General features: G+C 40.3%; 1 protein-coding gene across 1 annotated transcript; it reads right to left on the reverse strand.

Annotated features, from left to right (window-relative positions):
- Positions 1-145: 145 nt before the first annotated feature.
- On the reverse strand, positions 146-15,169 carry LOC113012924 (putative helicase mov-10-B.2). The gene is made up of 23 exons (XM_026153377.2): positions 14,755-15,169; positions 13,777-13,879; positions 11,062-11,243; positions 9,961-10,057; positions 9,722-9,863; positions 9,367-9,619; positions 9,157-9,267; positions 8,195-8,372; positions 7,562-7,704; positions 7,277-7,453; positions 6,919-7,031; positions 6,606-6,802; positions 6,199-6,296; positions 5,972-6,069; positions 5,785-5,883; positions 4,868-4,973; positions 4,668-4,785; positions 1,866-2,057; positions 1,664-1,741; positions 1,455-1,580; positions 1,281-1,369; positions 1,050-1,162; positions 146-913 (listed from the first exon to the last, which is right to left on the reverse strand). The coding sequence occupies exons 1-23, from the start codon at positions 14,886-14,888 to the stop codon at positions 852-854; spliced, it is 3,009 nt and encodes a 1,002-aa protein (XP_026009162.1). The 5' UTR covers positions 14,889-15,169; the 3' UTR covers positions 146-851.
- Between the last annotated feature and the right edge of the window lie 708 nt (positions 15,170-15,877).

The raw sequence follows: 15,877 nt of genomic DNA on the forward strand, positions 1-15,877 counted from the left end.
TTTACTCTTATTTATTACAACTGACTTCTATTCTATAAGTAAATCAGCATTTAACTTTCTTTTGGCATCCCCTTGGTATAATATTTAAAATGAGAATTAAAGAGACCTCAGACTTACAAGTAAAAAAACAACAAAACAAAATTGGTAGGTTTGAACATTAAAGTGACCTCGTGTGTTGTCATCTTAGATTTATTTAAATAATTTGATTTAAAATGAACCTTACAATTACTCCATTGATAAGAAAATGAATAAAATTGCTGTTTGGTAACTGTAATTAAGAAATACATTGAAAGTCTCATACATGGGCAGGCAACACTATGTACACTATGACATGTACATTTCAGTTATTTAACAACCAGTTAATACTTAAGCACAGATTGATTTAAAACTGTAAATTCAAGTAATTTGCTCCTTCGCAAAGTCAGGCGTGGTCCCTAACTGCTCCTTTTGGATTCTATTGATGATCAGATGACACAGAAGAATCCTTGCATATAAAGTGCACGTTTGTAAAGCACACTCGGTCCTATGCACAGACTGCTTCATCTGTTCTCCTAGTGCTGGAAAAGTGCACTTCTGAGCTGCTTGAGGAACTTTTCAGTCTCAAGATTTATTGTCACCATGTAATTGTGAGAAGTTGCTGGTGTTAGTGGTGCAGTTCCCTGAGACAACATAGTTGCTTTAAACACAAAACAGTTATGTCTATCATTGTCTTTGGTCAAGATTATCTAGTAAAATATACTTTGGTTATTCTCTCTTGTTTTGGACATTTGATATAGCAAAGTGTTCATTTAGGACAGTTTGATGGTGCTGAAATGAATTCCTCTGAACAGCTTTTGGGGCTCTCCTTTGGCTCACATGTCATTCCTCCACTCAGGGTCCAGCTGCTGCTGAATGACACTCTCTGCAGTCTCAACTGGTGTGAAAAGCAAAATTCAAGGTGGAGAATTTTAACATGTTCATATGAGGAAGGTTTTTATGAAAGAATTACCCTCAGTTTCATATGTTTTTACTCAGTGGCACAATTATTGTAATTAGCCTTTGTTTGCTACCTGTGGGCTCAATTGAGATGTAAAGTGCTTGAAGTCGAGCAAACACATCTACATCTTCCTCTGCCCGAGTGAATCCAGTGTAACCTCCTTCATCTCTGCAGTACTGGATGAAGCTGCAGGCGAACAGAGAAAGAGTGAACAAGAAAGTCAGCACAGATCACTCGTTCAAATTTAAAGCTGAGTTTAAAATTTAACGTTTGCTGAAAGCGGAAGTAGGAGTGTGTCACGTGCCGGGCCCAGGTGGAATCTGTTTCCAAAATTCTGGGGTTTCCCACCACAATCAGCAGGGCTTTAGCTCGAGTCACAGCCACATTAAATCTCTGGACAACAAAAGAACGTGTCACAATAATCTGTAAATGCAGGCTCTTCATTTTGTGTGTCTGTGTATGGGATTGCGTTATTTACCTTCTCGTTTTTGACAAAGCCCAGGTTGAACTTTTTGTCCATCTCTGTGTAATTGGGGCTGCTTCGAACTGTAGACACCAAAATCACTCTTCTCTCCTGGCCCTGGAACTCCTCCACTGAACCAACCTGACACACACACACAAATATGCATTTCTGACACACTTGCTACTCTGTGTTTTGAAGTCTTTTACTCTCCAACATTTAGTTACCTTAAGGTTTTCCATACTCATAAATTGAAATTCTTTTTCCAGACCAATTTTTTCCAGTGCCTTGCGGATTTTCTGCACCTGTGTGACACAAAGAAAAACATAACCACTAACCACACCTTTAAATCTGCATCTTATCCACGTGTGTTCATTTGTAGTTATAGCAAAGGTTTGTAACCACTACATAAAAAAAATTTAATCACACCTGCTTCCTGTAGGGGGCGATGATGCCTATGTCTCGGGGTGCAATCTTTGCCACGCCCTTCTTGCCTTGTGCCTGCAGCAGTTTCCGCACATAGTCCATCAGCACCTCCACTTCAGCTACATTGAAGAAAGAAGGACTGCTGGCCTCACGTTTGTCAATGCCAGTCACCCCATGGAAGATCACTGGGAAGTTCTGAAAGACATAAATTTTGAATTGGTGAAACTTTTAACTACCTCACTGCTCTGAGTAGTTGCAGCAAAGCTTTTGTTGCTTTGATTTCCAAAAGCAGTAGAAGAAGACTGGATGTGTAAATGAATTATGTGGAGATATCATCTGAATTTCAGGAGCGGGACCACTCCTCCTTCACGCCCCCTCCGGCCTCAGGCTATAAAAGCCCCCCTTCACCAATACCTGCTGTTCTCATTTTCATGCCCCCCCCCCCATTTTCCCTCTCTTCTCCTCTTTTCCTTTCATTCATTTCTCGTTAGTACCTGGGGATCTGCCCGGCCCGGGGCAAGTTACTTTGAAAAAGTAATTAATTATAGTTACTAGTTACTTCTTCAAAAAAAGTAACTGAGTTACAATATTCTAAAAGTAATTAATTACTTGAAAAGTAACTATTGCGTTACTTTAAAAAAAAATGTTTAACCCTCTGGGGTCCAGGGTATAATTGTCCATTTTTAACTACTTTTGATGTTTCCTCCACATCTCACCTTTAAAAACTATTTACTTGTTTGGTCTCATCCTTTTCAGCACAACCTCACGTGTCTGAATCTACAGTCATGTTTTCATTTTTTACAGACTGTATTAACACAATTGATCTAAAATCAGACAAAAAAAACTAAATCCGAGGAGAAAAGGTGATATTTTTTACTGTAACAACCACAAACATGTTTAATGAATCATATTTCATAATGTTAAATGCAAATATAAATGTCAATTTTAAAATCCTATGCACAAGTTTTGCAAACAACAAAGTTATTTGCATCCATTTACCTTTTACCTTGATTTTTTTTAAATAACCATTTCAAACTATTTACAGAACAATCAGCTGTTCTTCAATAAGATGCCACAAATTATTTGTGCCACTGCAAAAACATCATTTCTGTCCACTATAAAGGAAACATCACAGCCTGATACCTGCAGCTCTGACAGCAGCAGGTGTATCACTGCTGTTTCTACCTGGAGACAGCAGTCGCCTCATTGTTCTGACACACAACACAAAACTATCCACAACACACTAACTACACAAGACAGCACATTAACTACACACTCCAAACACGCTAAACGTCACAAATCTCTCACGTCTCAAAACTCGCTCGCTCTCTTTTTCTACTCCTAAAACTTCCCCTGTTAGGGAGGGGCATAAGAAGAGAGTGCTTGCTAGCGCTGTCCTTACGTGACGACACTATTGAGGAATAAACAGGCATATATCTTGTTTATCATGACTCTGGTTTTAAGTGGCCTATCAACACAATTTAAAAACTGGTATATGTCACCTTGTTGCTTTGTCTTTAAGTGGTCATGTGATTGGCTTACCATGACTACTTTATTCTTGCTCAGTCAAACAGCAGCACTCAGGTGTTGTGATTATCGTCCGCGGGAGCGCGCAGCTGCTTAAAGCTGCAGCGTCCAGATTACTTACAGCTGAATACAGCTTCAACCGTCTGTTTGTTGAAAAATAGTAACGGACCGCGTTTCCTTGTTAGTAACTGTAACGGCATTGTAACAATCCGGTTGTTCAGTCTGACGTCACTAGCCGTGTCTGGGCCTAAACTCCGCTGTAGGTCCATATATCAAACGATCACTGTGGCATTACTGAGAGTTGAAAAACTGTCTAAAGTCTTTCATCTTTAATAAAATGATCAGCGTTCTGCTCTACCAGGTGTAACAATTGAGTTTAACATCCAGGCATCCGTGAAAACGGAATTTATGACATTTAACGGAGTTAGAAGTTAGCAGGGAGTTAGCTCGCTAGCTTCTATCTAAATACAATATAGCATGTCCTGACTGCGGGGTTTTGGAAACAAATTAAAACGTACAGCTCTGCTATTACTTCCAGCATAAATGAAGACAGAAAACTAAACAGCAGTGACGTTTGTAGGGTTACTGAAGTTTGGCTAGCTGGTATATAATGATGTGCTACGTGACCGCTAGCGACACAGCTATGTTAGCATAATATAAACAAGCTAACTTTTTTTCCACTCGATAAAAGTTAACGTGAGTGTTCTCGGTGGTCAGGAACAAATGTAATCGCATGGCAGGATGCTGTAAAAGGACCAAACTTCAGCCAGGAGAACAACTGAGATAATCCATCCACAATACAAGGTTAGTCATTCATATACTGCTGCATGGGCTGGGCTGTAGCTACATCCTAAGGTTTTAAAAACTGAGCTTAAATAAATGATTAGCGGTAATAAAAGCCGAGGGAGGTCAACAGTGATCACTGACTGTTTTAGGAGCTTTTTGAGATTAAATAAAAGAAAATACAAAACATTAAACATGTTAACAACACAAAAGCCACATTAAACGCAGACTACTTTAGACCCGGAAGTAGGATTCGTCGCGTCATCACTGAACAACCGGATAGGAATAGTAATTAGTTAGATTACTTGTTACTGAAAAAAGTAACGCCGTTATTCCCATCACTGGTCGCCAGTCCCCTTCGAGGCCTTCCCCAAACCGCAGCACCAGTTCACACTTCCTCATCCCTCATCGCCCATCATTACAGAGGATGTGGTCCCAGCTAGTGAATTGTACATACACTGCACAGTGCACACTTGTTAAAAGAAGAATCACTACCTTTTTTGGTAGCTCTTCCCAGTTGCAGTAGAAGTTTCGTGCGTACTCATCTGCACAAGCCTGCAGCTCCCCGTCATAGAAAAGCTCATTGGGAATTTTGAGAATGGCAGGATGAGACCTGAAAGAAAAATGCACATTGTTGCAAATCAAGCAAATCAAGTTTTTGTCACCGAGCATCCTTAGACTCTCTTCTAGCACACCTGTAGTTACGCAGCAGCTTGGTAACAAAACGTTTGCTGAACACACCATCAGCGTTCTTCTGGTACACAGAGAAGTTATTCATCAGCCGCTCCAAGAGGGACACTCCTGTAGACAGCACAGAGTTTTTAAAACCAAATGTCAGTTTGCTACACACAGGGAAACAGTTCCGGGCAGTATCCATCCATTCATTCATCTTTTTTTTTTTTAACCACTTGTCCAAGCCAGGGCCATGGGGGGGGGGGCTGAAAGGCTATCCAGGGGTCGCCACAGTAGCTCATCTGCCTCCATCTCACTACATCCATGAATCTTCTTTGTGGCCTTCCTCTTTTCTTTTTGCCCGTTCAGTCCACATTCAACATCTTGTGTCCAGCATATCTACTTTCCCTCCTCTGCACATGTCCAAACCATCTCTGCTCAACCTAAGCTGTCCCTCTGATGTACTCATTTCTAATCCCGTTTATTCTGGTCACTCTCAAAGAAAATTTTAATATGTCAAGCTCAGCAAGCAAGAAGGAGATCAGAGCCAATCCTTGATGTAATCCCACACCCTTTACTCCACACCTCACCACTGTCTCGCTGTCCTCATGCACCACTCTCACATATTTCTCTGCCACTCTTGACTTCTTCATGCAGTACCACAGCTCCTTTGTTGGCACTCTATCATCTGCTTTCTTTAGATCCACAAAGACACAGTGCAACATCTTCTGACCTTTTCTGTACTTCTCCATCAACACACTCAAAACAAATGTCACATCTGGAATACTCTTTCTCAGCACCTTGTGGCCAATTCAGAATCCCCAAAAACACGCACGTCCTTGGACTGTGGGAGGAGGAAAAATACTATGTAGCCTTATTTCTCTGTATTACAGTAGATTTGTGCGCAAGGCAACATAAGTGTTCTTACGTCTGTACTTACCCATGCCGTATTTCAGAGCATAAGGAGATCTAAGAATGGGGCCAAGCTGCTTGGGGTCTCCAGCCAGAACAACCTGACCAGCCGTTGCATCAAGCAACCCTTTGGTCCCACAAAATAACAAAAATCAATCATCATATAAATCAAATTTAGTACAGCTCTAGAAAGGAAAACTCTTTGTTGTTTATACCTGCCAATGGTATTATACACTCAGTCTCCACAGCATGTCCAGCCTCATCAATAAACACATGAGTGAAATGTTCTGCTGGAATGTCACCTGAGACGAATCTGCACAGATCAACAAATCTTTACATGGCACAAAGTCATATTTGCCACGTTCATCTGTCATGTTTAATGTTGTGTTAATGTTATAGACAGTGTCATGCAGATATGACTGCAGTGTGAGTCATTCACTACCTTCCGGCAGTAAACAGGGTGGTGACCATGATCTTATACGTCATCAGCTCTTCTTTAGCAGGGAAAATGTAACACTCCCCAACCAGGTTAGAGCATTCCTGTAAAGTGCCATCGTATCATAAACCTCAGTGAGACTTAATACAATAGCATCAAGCACTAGAACGCACAACAACACTGTGGTTAAGAAATGAGTGAGTGAGTCCTCATTCAGTGTGTCATGCATGAACATTACAGTCATGAAGTGCATTTCACATATAGTAGATACTTAAATGTAAACTACTGAATGAAAGTTTGCTCTAATATCACAGGTGAATGAAAGGTAATGCAGAGTTAGTTTCTTGATAAACTGCATCTCCATTAAAAAAGAAAAACAAATCATTTTCATTAAATGAACTCCCAGCACTGACCATTAGTTCATCAGGAACAAGTTTTGGGTCCCAGCTGCTGGCATACATGCGATATACTTTACGCTTGTCCACATGCTCCAGAATCCTCTTGCAAAGCAGATCAGCAGCACTGTTGGTTGGAGTGCATGCCAGAATGTAGCAGTTAGCTTGTGTCTTCTCTATCTGCTTGATGGCCTCCACCACAGTCACTGTTTTTCCTGAATAGAACAGGAAACATAAAAACGGCATCAGCTGAGTTGCATTTTCAGACTTATGATAAGTTCCTTCTATAGCAGCTCAAAAGCAGAGGGTAGCAATCTTTGGGACCCAGTACCAGTTCCAGGTGGACCAAAAATCAGGTAGGGGGCAGGTTTGGATGAGCCAGCTACAATGTGTTGTACTGCCTGATATTGCTCTGGATTTTTCTCCAGCTGCCTATCAAACAGCCTGTTGATGGAAAAATAAATGGAAAAAAAGGAATAATTTTAGAGCTGAATCACATGCCTGAATCACTCCTGTCATTTCAGGATGATTTATACATTTTAAGTGTATACAGAGAACCAAAATTTCAGCCTCGGCTGAGTAGTGCAGCACTGATGATCATCCATTATTTATTTACATGTAGAGAAAAAGGATAACACATGCACTGTGTATTAAAAAAAGTATATGATCAGTCCACTAGAGTTTCTAACCTGAGATTGGGAAGGTCCTTTGGCTGAAAGGACATGTTGGGTTCAGCAGGAAACAACACGCTTTCCAGTCTATATGAAGAAGCCAGTTCTGCCGCTCTGTGCTGGAGACGCAGAGTCAGGCGGGTTATAGTGAACTCAACACTGAACTTCATACCTTCTACAAAGCGGCTGACCAACCTGTAAAGAAATTCACAAAACCTAAGATGCCACAAATATCACTTTACTAGAAATGTATTAATCTCCCTTGATTTGTACTTTTATAATGCTAAACAGTCATCATCTTACTGGGAGCTGAAACCCAGTTTAACACTGTCCAGGTGCACACTGTGGACGTAGCCACAGTACTTGACCCCTGGTTCTCCAACAGGATACACCAGCAGCTTATCTCCTCGGAGCACAGAGGGACGGTTCTCAGCCACACCAGGCACCTGGGAAAAGGGACAAGAGCTATCTGTCACAAGGATAACCGTGATGACACAAACATGAGCTGAATGTGTCCCACAAGCTGCCACAAGCAGTCAAGGTTGTGTAGAGGTCCTTGTCATTTTTAGGAACCGACATGAAAAACAAGCTTAACATATGAATGGGTCAGTGAAGAATGACCATATTTAGGTATGTAGTATGTTTTGTATGAGTTTGATATGGGTTTAAATGAATGACCTTCATAACTGAGGGGTATTTTTCCGTGTTAATTTTTATAACTCTTCATGAAATGAATGAAACCTTCAGTTATATGCTCACTAACAACTTGCTTATTTCTTTAATTTTTCAGGTGTTGTACTGTTCTTTCTCACCATATTACATATAGCACTAAGAGAGGCTGAGCTGTTAGTTGGTCTTATACATTTTTATAATTGAACTAATGGTAACAACTAAATGTGATCAGAATCATATATCTGACATATCTGATACATTTACCTCCAGAACAAGAAGCTTCTTGTTCGTTTTGTCTTTAGTCATGGTAGCATGTCCTCTGTCAGTGTTGGGGATGTTGTATCTCTTGATGTCCACCTCCATCTGAAGCTCCTCCAGATACAGCAGCACCTGGAACCTCTCTGTGTAGTTCTCCCAGTTCAAGGGACTCTCCAGTATGGCTCTTTGAGACACACCACATGAAAAACAGATGACATTGTATACTGCAAATCATATCACAGAAGCTGAGTTGAGATTAGAGGATCTCAGTAGATCACATCAATTTCTTAATTGCTGATCATTGCTGTTTGTCACCAAGATTACACAAAAACTACCAAGCTTGAATTTTATGAAAAATTGAGCCATATCACACACAAATTTAGGACAATCTCAGGAGAATGAGATGACGTGTTTTCCACAGTCGCCCTTTCTCACATATAGCAAACAGCAGTGTCTTTTAGAAGGATTGTCACTACTGGAAATACTGGATATGCAGGGAAACTAGACATCATGCCCACTTTCTAGTGGTAAAAGCACCTGCTCCTTTCCCACAATGTGGAAGACCAACTAACATCCCATCCAGCTGGGAAGGACATTCACATACATTTACGATCGATAACACACAGAAAAGTTGTGTAAAACTGCTTTGGTGGAAAGGTGTTCAAAAAAAAAGAAGACGACTAAATTAGTTTTAGTGCAGAATGGAATTGAAATAACATTGCCTTGGTGTATGTTCTTCCACTGCCCCTCTAGTTAATCTATGTTTTTGTCCTATTGTCTCAAAAGAGATCATTGTTAAATATCATAAAAGATGTCACCAGATTAGTGAAATCAGAAGACACTGACAACAAACTGATAACACTGCAATTTTTAAAACACTTTAACCTCATAAAAAACTAATGGAAAATAAACATGAGTGAGGCAAACTACCATTTAACATTTACCACAATCTCAAGGCTCTTTCTTACCTTTTAGCATTGAATGATGAGTACTTCAGTGATGTAAGGAGGTTACGGATGTATGATGGTACTCGATACTCTTTCAGCTTAACCACGTATTTTAGATGTATTAATGCCAGCCTTAAGGAGACAAATAAAGGTGTAGTATTATAAAAGAGACAGAAAATGTATTTTTGTACATTTACAGAGTACGTTTAACAGCTAAATAAAGCTTAGTACCCTTCAGGTGGCACCCCTTCCACAGTCATGCAATCAACCTCAGGAGTCCAGGCGGGGATGGAGCGAGGTTTGTAGGGGGCTGTAGGTGCTAGCTCCAGTCCCAAGGAAGTTACACACTCAGCCTCAATAAAGCGCACAATGTAAAATGCAGCAGAGGATGGCTGCAGGTCTGGTTTGAATTCAAAGGCGAGTGTAGCTGGATAGAAACCAACCAAGCTGAAGCGGAAGACAGCCTGGATTTTATAGCTGTCACCTGAAACCCGGATGTTGAGTGCATTAATGGTCAAATTCAACCTGTAATCTGTGAGTCAAATGTGAGTCAAACGAGCTAGCTTATCTGTGATGCTCGCGTCACCTGGTTTTAGTGTCAGGGGGTTCTGTTTGGTCACTTTCTGCTCGTCAACCAGCGACAAGCACTTGAGCCAGTGTAGAGGTGTGTAGTAGGTGAAATACACAGTTTCTGTTCCAGTGTTCTTCACATGCAGGGTTATCTCACTCTGTTAGCAAAACACATCATTTTGTAAAGTTTTTTCTTTGTTTGTTTGTAAGCACATGTATATATCGGGGAACATTGCAATCTGATGGCTTAAATACCTCAAAGGTCTCTTCCACACGTAAGTGAAGTTTTCCATTCTCAAACGAACGTTCGGATGTGATGCTGATCCCATTTTTGTCAGATATGAAGTGGGTTCTGTAGGTGGGAGAAGATCAGAGGCATTGATTCACTGTTTTACTGCAGGGGTTCAGGCCACTTCTTTCACGTTTGCCTTTCTTTTCTAGCTGCATGCAGAAGTAATACAGGCAGCAGAGGCGGATGCTCTGAGTGAGTGACAGAGGTTAATGGACTGAAGTAGCCACACTCGCACCTCCATGTTCTGCATACATGCCTGGCCTGTTTGCCACAGCACATTGTTGTGATATTTTGATACCACGGTTAGCATTTACAGGATATTGTTTTACACAGGAAAACTGTTACTCAATAAGGCCCATCTACTAGTTGTTTTTCTCTTTCTCTGTGACCCAAGAATTAATGTGTAAGACTCACAAGCTGGTACCCCAAGGTCGAAAACACCACAGAGACGAGACCACTTCCTTACTCCCATCCTCCCTTTTTCTTTATCTCCTGGAAAAGGCTCGTTAAAGGCTAGGTGGTTTGTTTCAGAATTCACTAATGAAAGAACTCTGTATTTTATGTCTAGGAGTGTATTTTGCTGGGATGATCATAAATTATAGCTGAACTGATAAACCACACAAGGGATACTTTGCTCAGAAGGCAGGAAGACGTTTCCTTATTTAGTCTGTACCGGTTTGAACTGGGAAAGCTGACACACGAACCTTTTTTTCTCTATATAAACTGCTGTGTACCAAATAAACCTTTGAGTTGATTCTGGGAAAGCAATCTGAACAGTCTCTGTATCACTTTGTTCTCCTAACTGCTCCCGATATCGTAACTAACCCAGCTGAACGGCATACCTGAGTGTTACTTTGAATAATTAGGAGTCTTATAAGGAAAGGACAAAACTCTGCTTATCGCTCACGCCACGGAGGAAACCCGGGACGGCAATTTCCTTCACACATGAGTTGTGTTTTCCCATGTTTCACATTTCATTTACTCATTAAACAAAAACATTCCTAATGGTTTGCCTTAAAAATAAAAAGCATGTTCACACTGTGAGTTGCATTGTGCCAGGTTACCTCTCTGACTTGAGTTTGTTCATCAGGAGACTGGCCGTTTTCCTCCGGTATCTTACTCCTGTCTCTGCCTCATCTGCAGAGGCTCCTGTCTGTCCCATCCCCGGACTGGCTGCTCCATTCTGGGCAGGCGTCGGTTTACGGTCTCTCTGCCACTGCCACTGGTCCACGTAAAGAGCTTTGACCTGTGTGGATCATCACTTCATGTCAGTTTTATTTTAGGATTTAGAAAAAGAAAAACCACTGTCACGTTTCTGGCTTTATTTATCTGAGCTTATAAAGTTGCAACCAAGAAAGAGAATGAGCGTCGTCTTAAGAAACTCTGAAGTATTTTCTTCAGACAACAGGATGTATTTTTGAGGAAGTGACAGCATCCTGTCCTTACGTGAACTCTGATTCCTTAACTCGCTTTGACTTCAAAATTTTAAACTGATTCCTGTGGACAGTTTAAGAATATTAAGTCCTATAAAATGTTGTCCTATAAAAAAAAAAGCTATTTTATTTTAACCATTGCTAACACAATTAATGATCCTCCTATTAACAAATACAAAAAAAGAAGAAGAAGAGCAAGCTGAACCAGTTTTGTTTTAGACAATAATAATACCTTAATGTCTTTTAGAACCTGTTTGGCTTTTTACTATGAGGTGAGGTCAAACATGCTGAAAACAAGGAAACAGTTGCCCTCTGTCAATAGCAAACTAGGGTAAGAATGTTTACTGTAAATATGAACTTTGCTTCCACTTGCACCTCCTCTAACACTGAAGTTAGAATACATGAGGTGTACAGTAGATGGCACATCATGATTTAAAACTCACAATACCAATTTCAAAAGCCCATTTCAATAAATTTCTCTGATGTAACATTTATGTTGCTAAAAGAACAGATTGCAGCTATACCTTTGTGCTGGGATAACCTTTATTAAGTACTCATGGCTCAAAGCACACTCCCTCCAAATAAATCATCACTTTGATTTCAACTGTTACACGTGTGTGAAGTTCATGATGGTCTCTTAGATGGTTTTAGTGCTATCCTGCTGATAAAATCCTTCCAAAGGCACGAAAACAGCTAAAAAGTGCTCAAAATGCTGAACGGATGGACGGACGGACAGACACAATAATACACAGAAAACCCCAACAATCAGACGACCCCTTGTGAGCAAGCAAGAGCCAAGCAACGGGGAGGGATATGAGATAAGATATGAACACTCATTTATATCAACATATAACAGGTTGAGAATAGCTTTACTCTTTGACCTCCTCTGTGATAACCAAGAAGTTTGCCTTTTTACATTAAAAAAAAATAAGCCTGCATAGCCCAGATTTAACTCTGTGGCATTCTCAGGTATGAAAATGGAAGGGCAGATAACTGTTTTATTGGTACGGTTATATTAAAATACAAAAGTTATTCTGGAAAAGTCACAGAAGGAAATTACCAAAATGATAAACACTGTCAGAGAAACTACGACTACTATCAATGACCTGTATTATGTCTGTAAAAACATCACAATTTGGAAAAAATTGTTTCATTTATTCATTTTATTGTCAAATGTTGAAAACATAAAACCTTGAAAACCAAATAAAAATATGTTCACTATTGTGCACTGGAGAAACAGGAAGTAACAGCTAACAATGAAGTCTTTGCTGATACCTAAGTGGTATATATGCCTCACAGTCACTGTAAAAACATTTGCATAATGTCAGCGGATTAGCTGTATCCTGACGCTTGATGTAAACACAATTATGGAATAGATATTCCAAATAAAGCCCTGTTCTTCTTTATACTGTATGTTAGGGAAAATGTTCTAAAACACTTCTTCAGTAAAGACTCAGAGAAGAGAAACACACAGAACTTCTTGCTAGCAAGGGTAGCCTCCAATCTAAGAGACTCCAGTGTGTGTGTGTGTGTGTGTGTGTGTGTGTGTGTGTGTGTGTGTGTGTGTGTGTGTGTGTTGATCAAAGGGTCATATAACATGAAAGCACAAAAGGTACATCCTTGGTCATAAAGAGGGTAGTCTCCCCCACCCTAGATGGCACGGTGAGGAAGTCCAGCAGTTAAAGCACTTAGACTAAAACAGACATAGCTACGTTAAAACAATAAAACAAGGTACGACCTCTCCCACGCTCCCAGGATGTGGGGGTGAACCAAGCCTGCTAAAAATCACACATCCTGTCACTACCAAATAACTACAAACAGCATCCTACCATAAGCAAACTTATATCACTAAAAGATTATACTGACTACTAAATACAATTTTCCATTGACACTGTAGCACTGACTCTAAGGGAACATCAGTGTGGCACGTGATCACCAACTCAACACCAGCACCGCACCTACCTCAATCCACGAGCTGCCATCTGGACTTTACCCAACAATGACTAAAGGCTAAGATTCATTTCATTGGGCTATAATCAGCCGCCAGTATTTTGTTTTTGTTTTTGTTTCATCAGATAAACATTATTTACCTGTATGATTAACTGATTTTAAATTTAAATGTTTCACTTGAAGTTGTATCACTGAGAGATTCTAAAAAAATATCAGACATGCCTTGTTATCTCAACTACAAGACTGAGTGATGTGCTTAAATAAAATGTGAAAATGTAAGTTTTATGGTAAAAAAATCAATCAATCAATCAATCATTGAAATCAGTAATTGTTAAGAAACACATGTACCGTTAGAGATTCTGGTATAACAGATAATGAAAGAGGAGTAGTGCATACCTTGGAGTTGAAACGAATAGTGTCTCTTCGTCTTGTTATTTTGTTGGACACTTTCAGGGCATACAGGACTGACCCAAAGTTTGGATCTTTGGCCTCTGGATTCCTGAAGTGTTTACAAAGAATATCATTGGTAACAAAGTAAGTTCACTTTTCAAGTGGCAGAAAATATCAAATGCAACATTTCTATTAACTCAACAAACATCAGCAAGAACACAAACTGTGCGCAGTCTGCCGCACAGTGTTGCTAACGAAAGGTCCAGCTGCTGTACTGCTGCTTTTTCAGGGAGAGAATTCTAACTTTAGTCAGAGATGGAGAAAATTGTAAGACAGACAGGAGACAAAAGGAAAAAGAGGGGTTATGTGTAAAGGGAAGGACTGCACAGTGATTTCTGATACAGATTTAAAGATTAATGTCGTCATTTTCAATCACATCTGTGTATGACCTGTAAAATTTATACCAATGCTGTTTGTTTAGGAAATGGAAAAAAGCCGAGATAGGTTGTGAAACATCTGCTGACATCTTGTTCAATTCATTTCTGTAAATCCACAAAGAGCAGCAGGTTAGCCGATCATAAAATTGTGAGTTATCATTCTTTTCCCCACTAAACGACAACAACTGATCTTAGGGCTTCCATACCAGCCGAATTCCACTTTAACCTCTGATTGTACTCAAGGCAAAGTCACCCTCCACAATGTAGACATCAGAAGAAAAATTTATATATATAAATTTGTTTGTTTTGCTGGTATCCTACATAACAGACTGATTTCAGTCTTATATTAATTTGGCACAAGGTTCAGTTGCACAAAAATTGGTGGTAGAATTCCCTCAAGGACCTACTTTTTTACGTTCTCACTTTGAGTACATTTCAGAGCCTGCACTTTTTGGCTTTTACTTCAAGAAGTCGATTCAGTACTTCAACTTTTACTGCAGTTTTTGGTTATGGATATTTTTATAAATAACAGTGATCAAGAACCCACCTCATCCGGAACTCATTGTTGTAAATGTCTCTCAGCTGAATCCTGTCTGTGATGGATACTCGATTAGTCTCCTTCAAAAACTCGAAGAACTCGAGTCCAATTTGGCAGCGGATAGATAACTTCACATTAACCATGATCAATAGTTGATATTATCAGAGTATATCCTAAATCGTCCGTGCCGATCGTCTAAATGCGGATGTAACGCATCAACGCACAGCTTGTGTTTATTTCATAAAGCAATACCCTAAGACTGGGCTTTAGCTTTCCATTCCTTGACCGCCCGCATGGGCGGAGCACCTCTATGCTATCTGCTGCGTACTGAAACAGTCATGCTCGGAGATTAAAAGCAGGCACACCCAGAGAGTCAGTCAGGCCGGAGAAATGAAACTTAACGCGCTGAGATGCAAAATCATCTGAGAGCATCTGCAAACAAAACATAACAGCGCAATAAAGCGATGCCATAGGACGAGGCAGTCTCTGCCACGTCACTATTAATTGCGTGACTGTTATCTCGCTCTAATATCTGTTGAAACCACGTACTGGTTGCAATGGCACGAGACAAGCTGAGTTACCTTCCTTGAACTTCTTTCCTTGAATCAAAATGGGTCAACACAACGCCCATAATTAAATTTGTCTTAATTTGTTTTTGTTTTATTATTGACTCAAAAATAGAAAAAGAAACATAATGAATGGTATGGCTGTAGCATGCATTGAGCTTTATGACTTAAAACACGACTTATACTCTGGCCCATCATCCCACTCCTAAAGTAGGATCAAGGACAGAAAGGAAGACAGATATATATTCGCTTAAAATGATATGCAAAACATTGCCATTAGGTGGTAATAACAAGCCGCCTGTTTATCAAAGCCATGGAAATTCAATAACAGCGACGAACATGCTCGCAAACAGGCCTCGACCTGTAATCTGACATATCGGGCATTTGCCCTGTGGCCCGACCCACTTGTGGCTGCGCACCGGCCCTACAAACACTGACAACACTGACAGCAGCCCATTGGGTTATTTTCTGTTCTGAAACGGGATTGTCCAATCAAGTCTCCTAACGCAACCGGCCCCTCCCCTGCCTCCCCTGCGCGCTCGTGCACGTTGTAGAACACATATAAG

The sequence above is a fragment of the Astatotilapia calliptera genome, chromosome 20, assembly GCF_964374335.1.
Source record: "Astatotilapia calliptera chromosome 20, fAstCal68.1, whole genome shotgun sequence".
NCBI lineage: Eukaryota > Metazoa > Chordata > Actinopteri > Cichliformes > Cichlidae > Astatotilapia > Astatotilapia calliptera.

What these genes read in the sequence shown, in the direction of transcription:
- LOC113012924 (XM_026153377.2), bottom strand. Translation starts at nt 14,888, where the DNA reads ATGGTTAATGTGAAGTTATCTATCCGCTGCCAAATTGGACTCGAGTTC. An exon ending in CCCCCTGACACTAAAACCAG is followed by an intron (nt 9,620 to 9,721) that starts GTGACGCGAGCA and finishes TCCGGGTTTCAG; the next exon opens with GTGACAGCTATAAAATCCAG. An exon ending in GCTTTGTCAAAAACGAGAAG is followed by an intron (nt 1,370 to 1,454) that starts GTAAATAACGCA and finishes TTTGTTGTCCAG; the next exon opens with AGATTTAATGTGGCTGTGAC.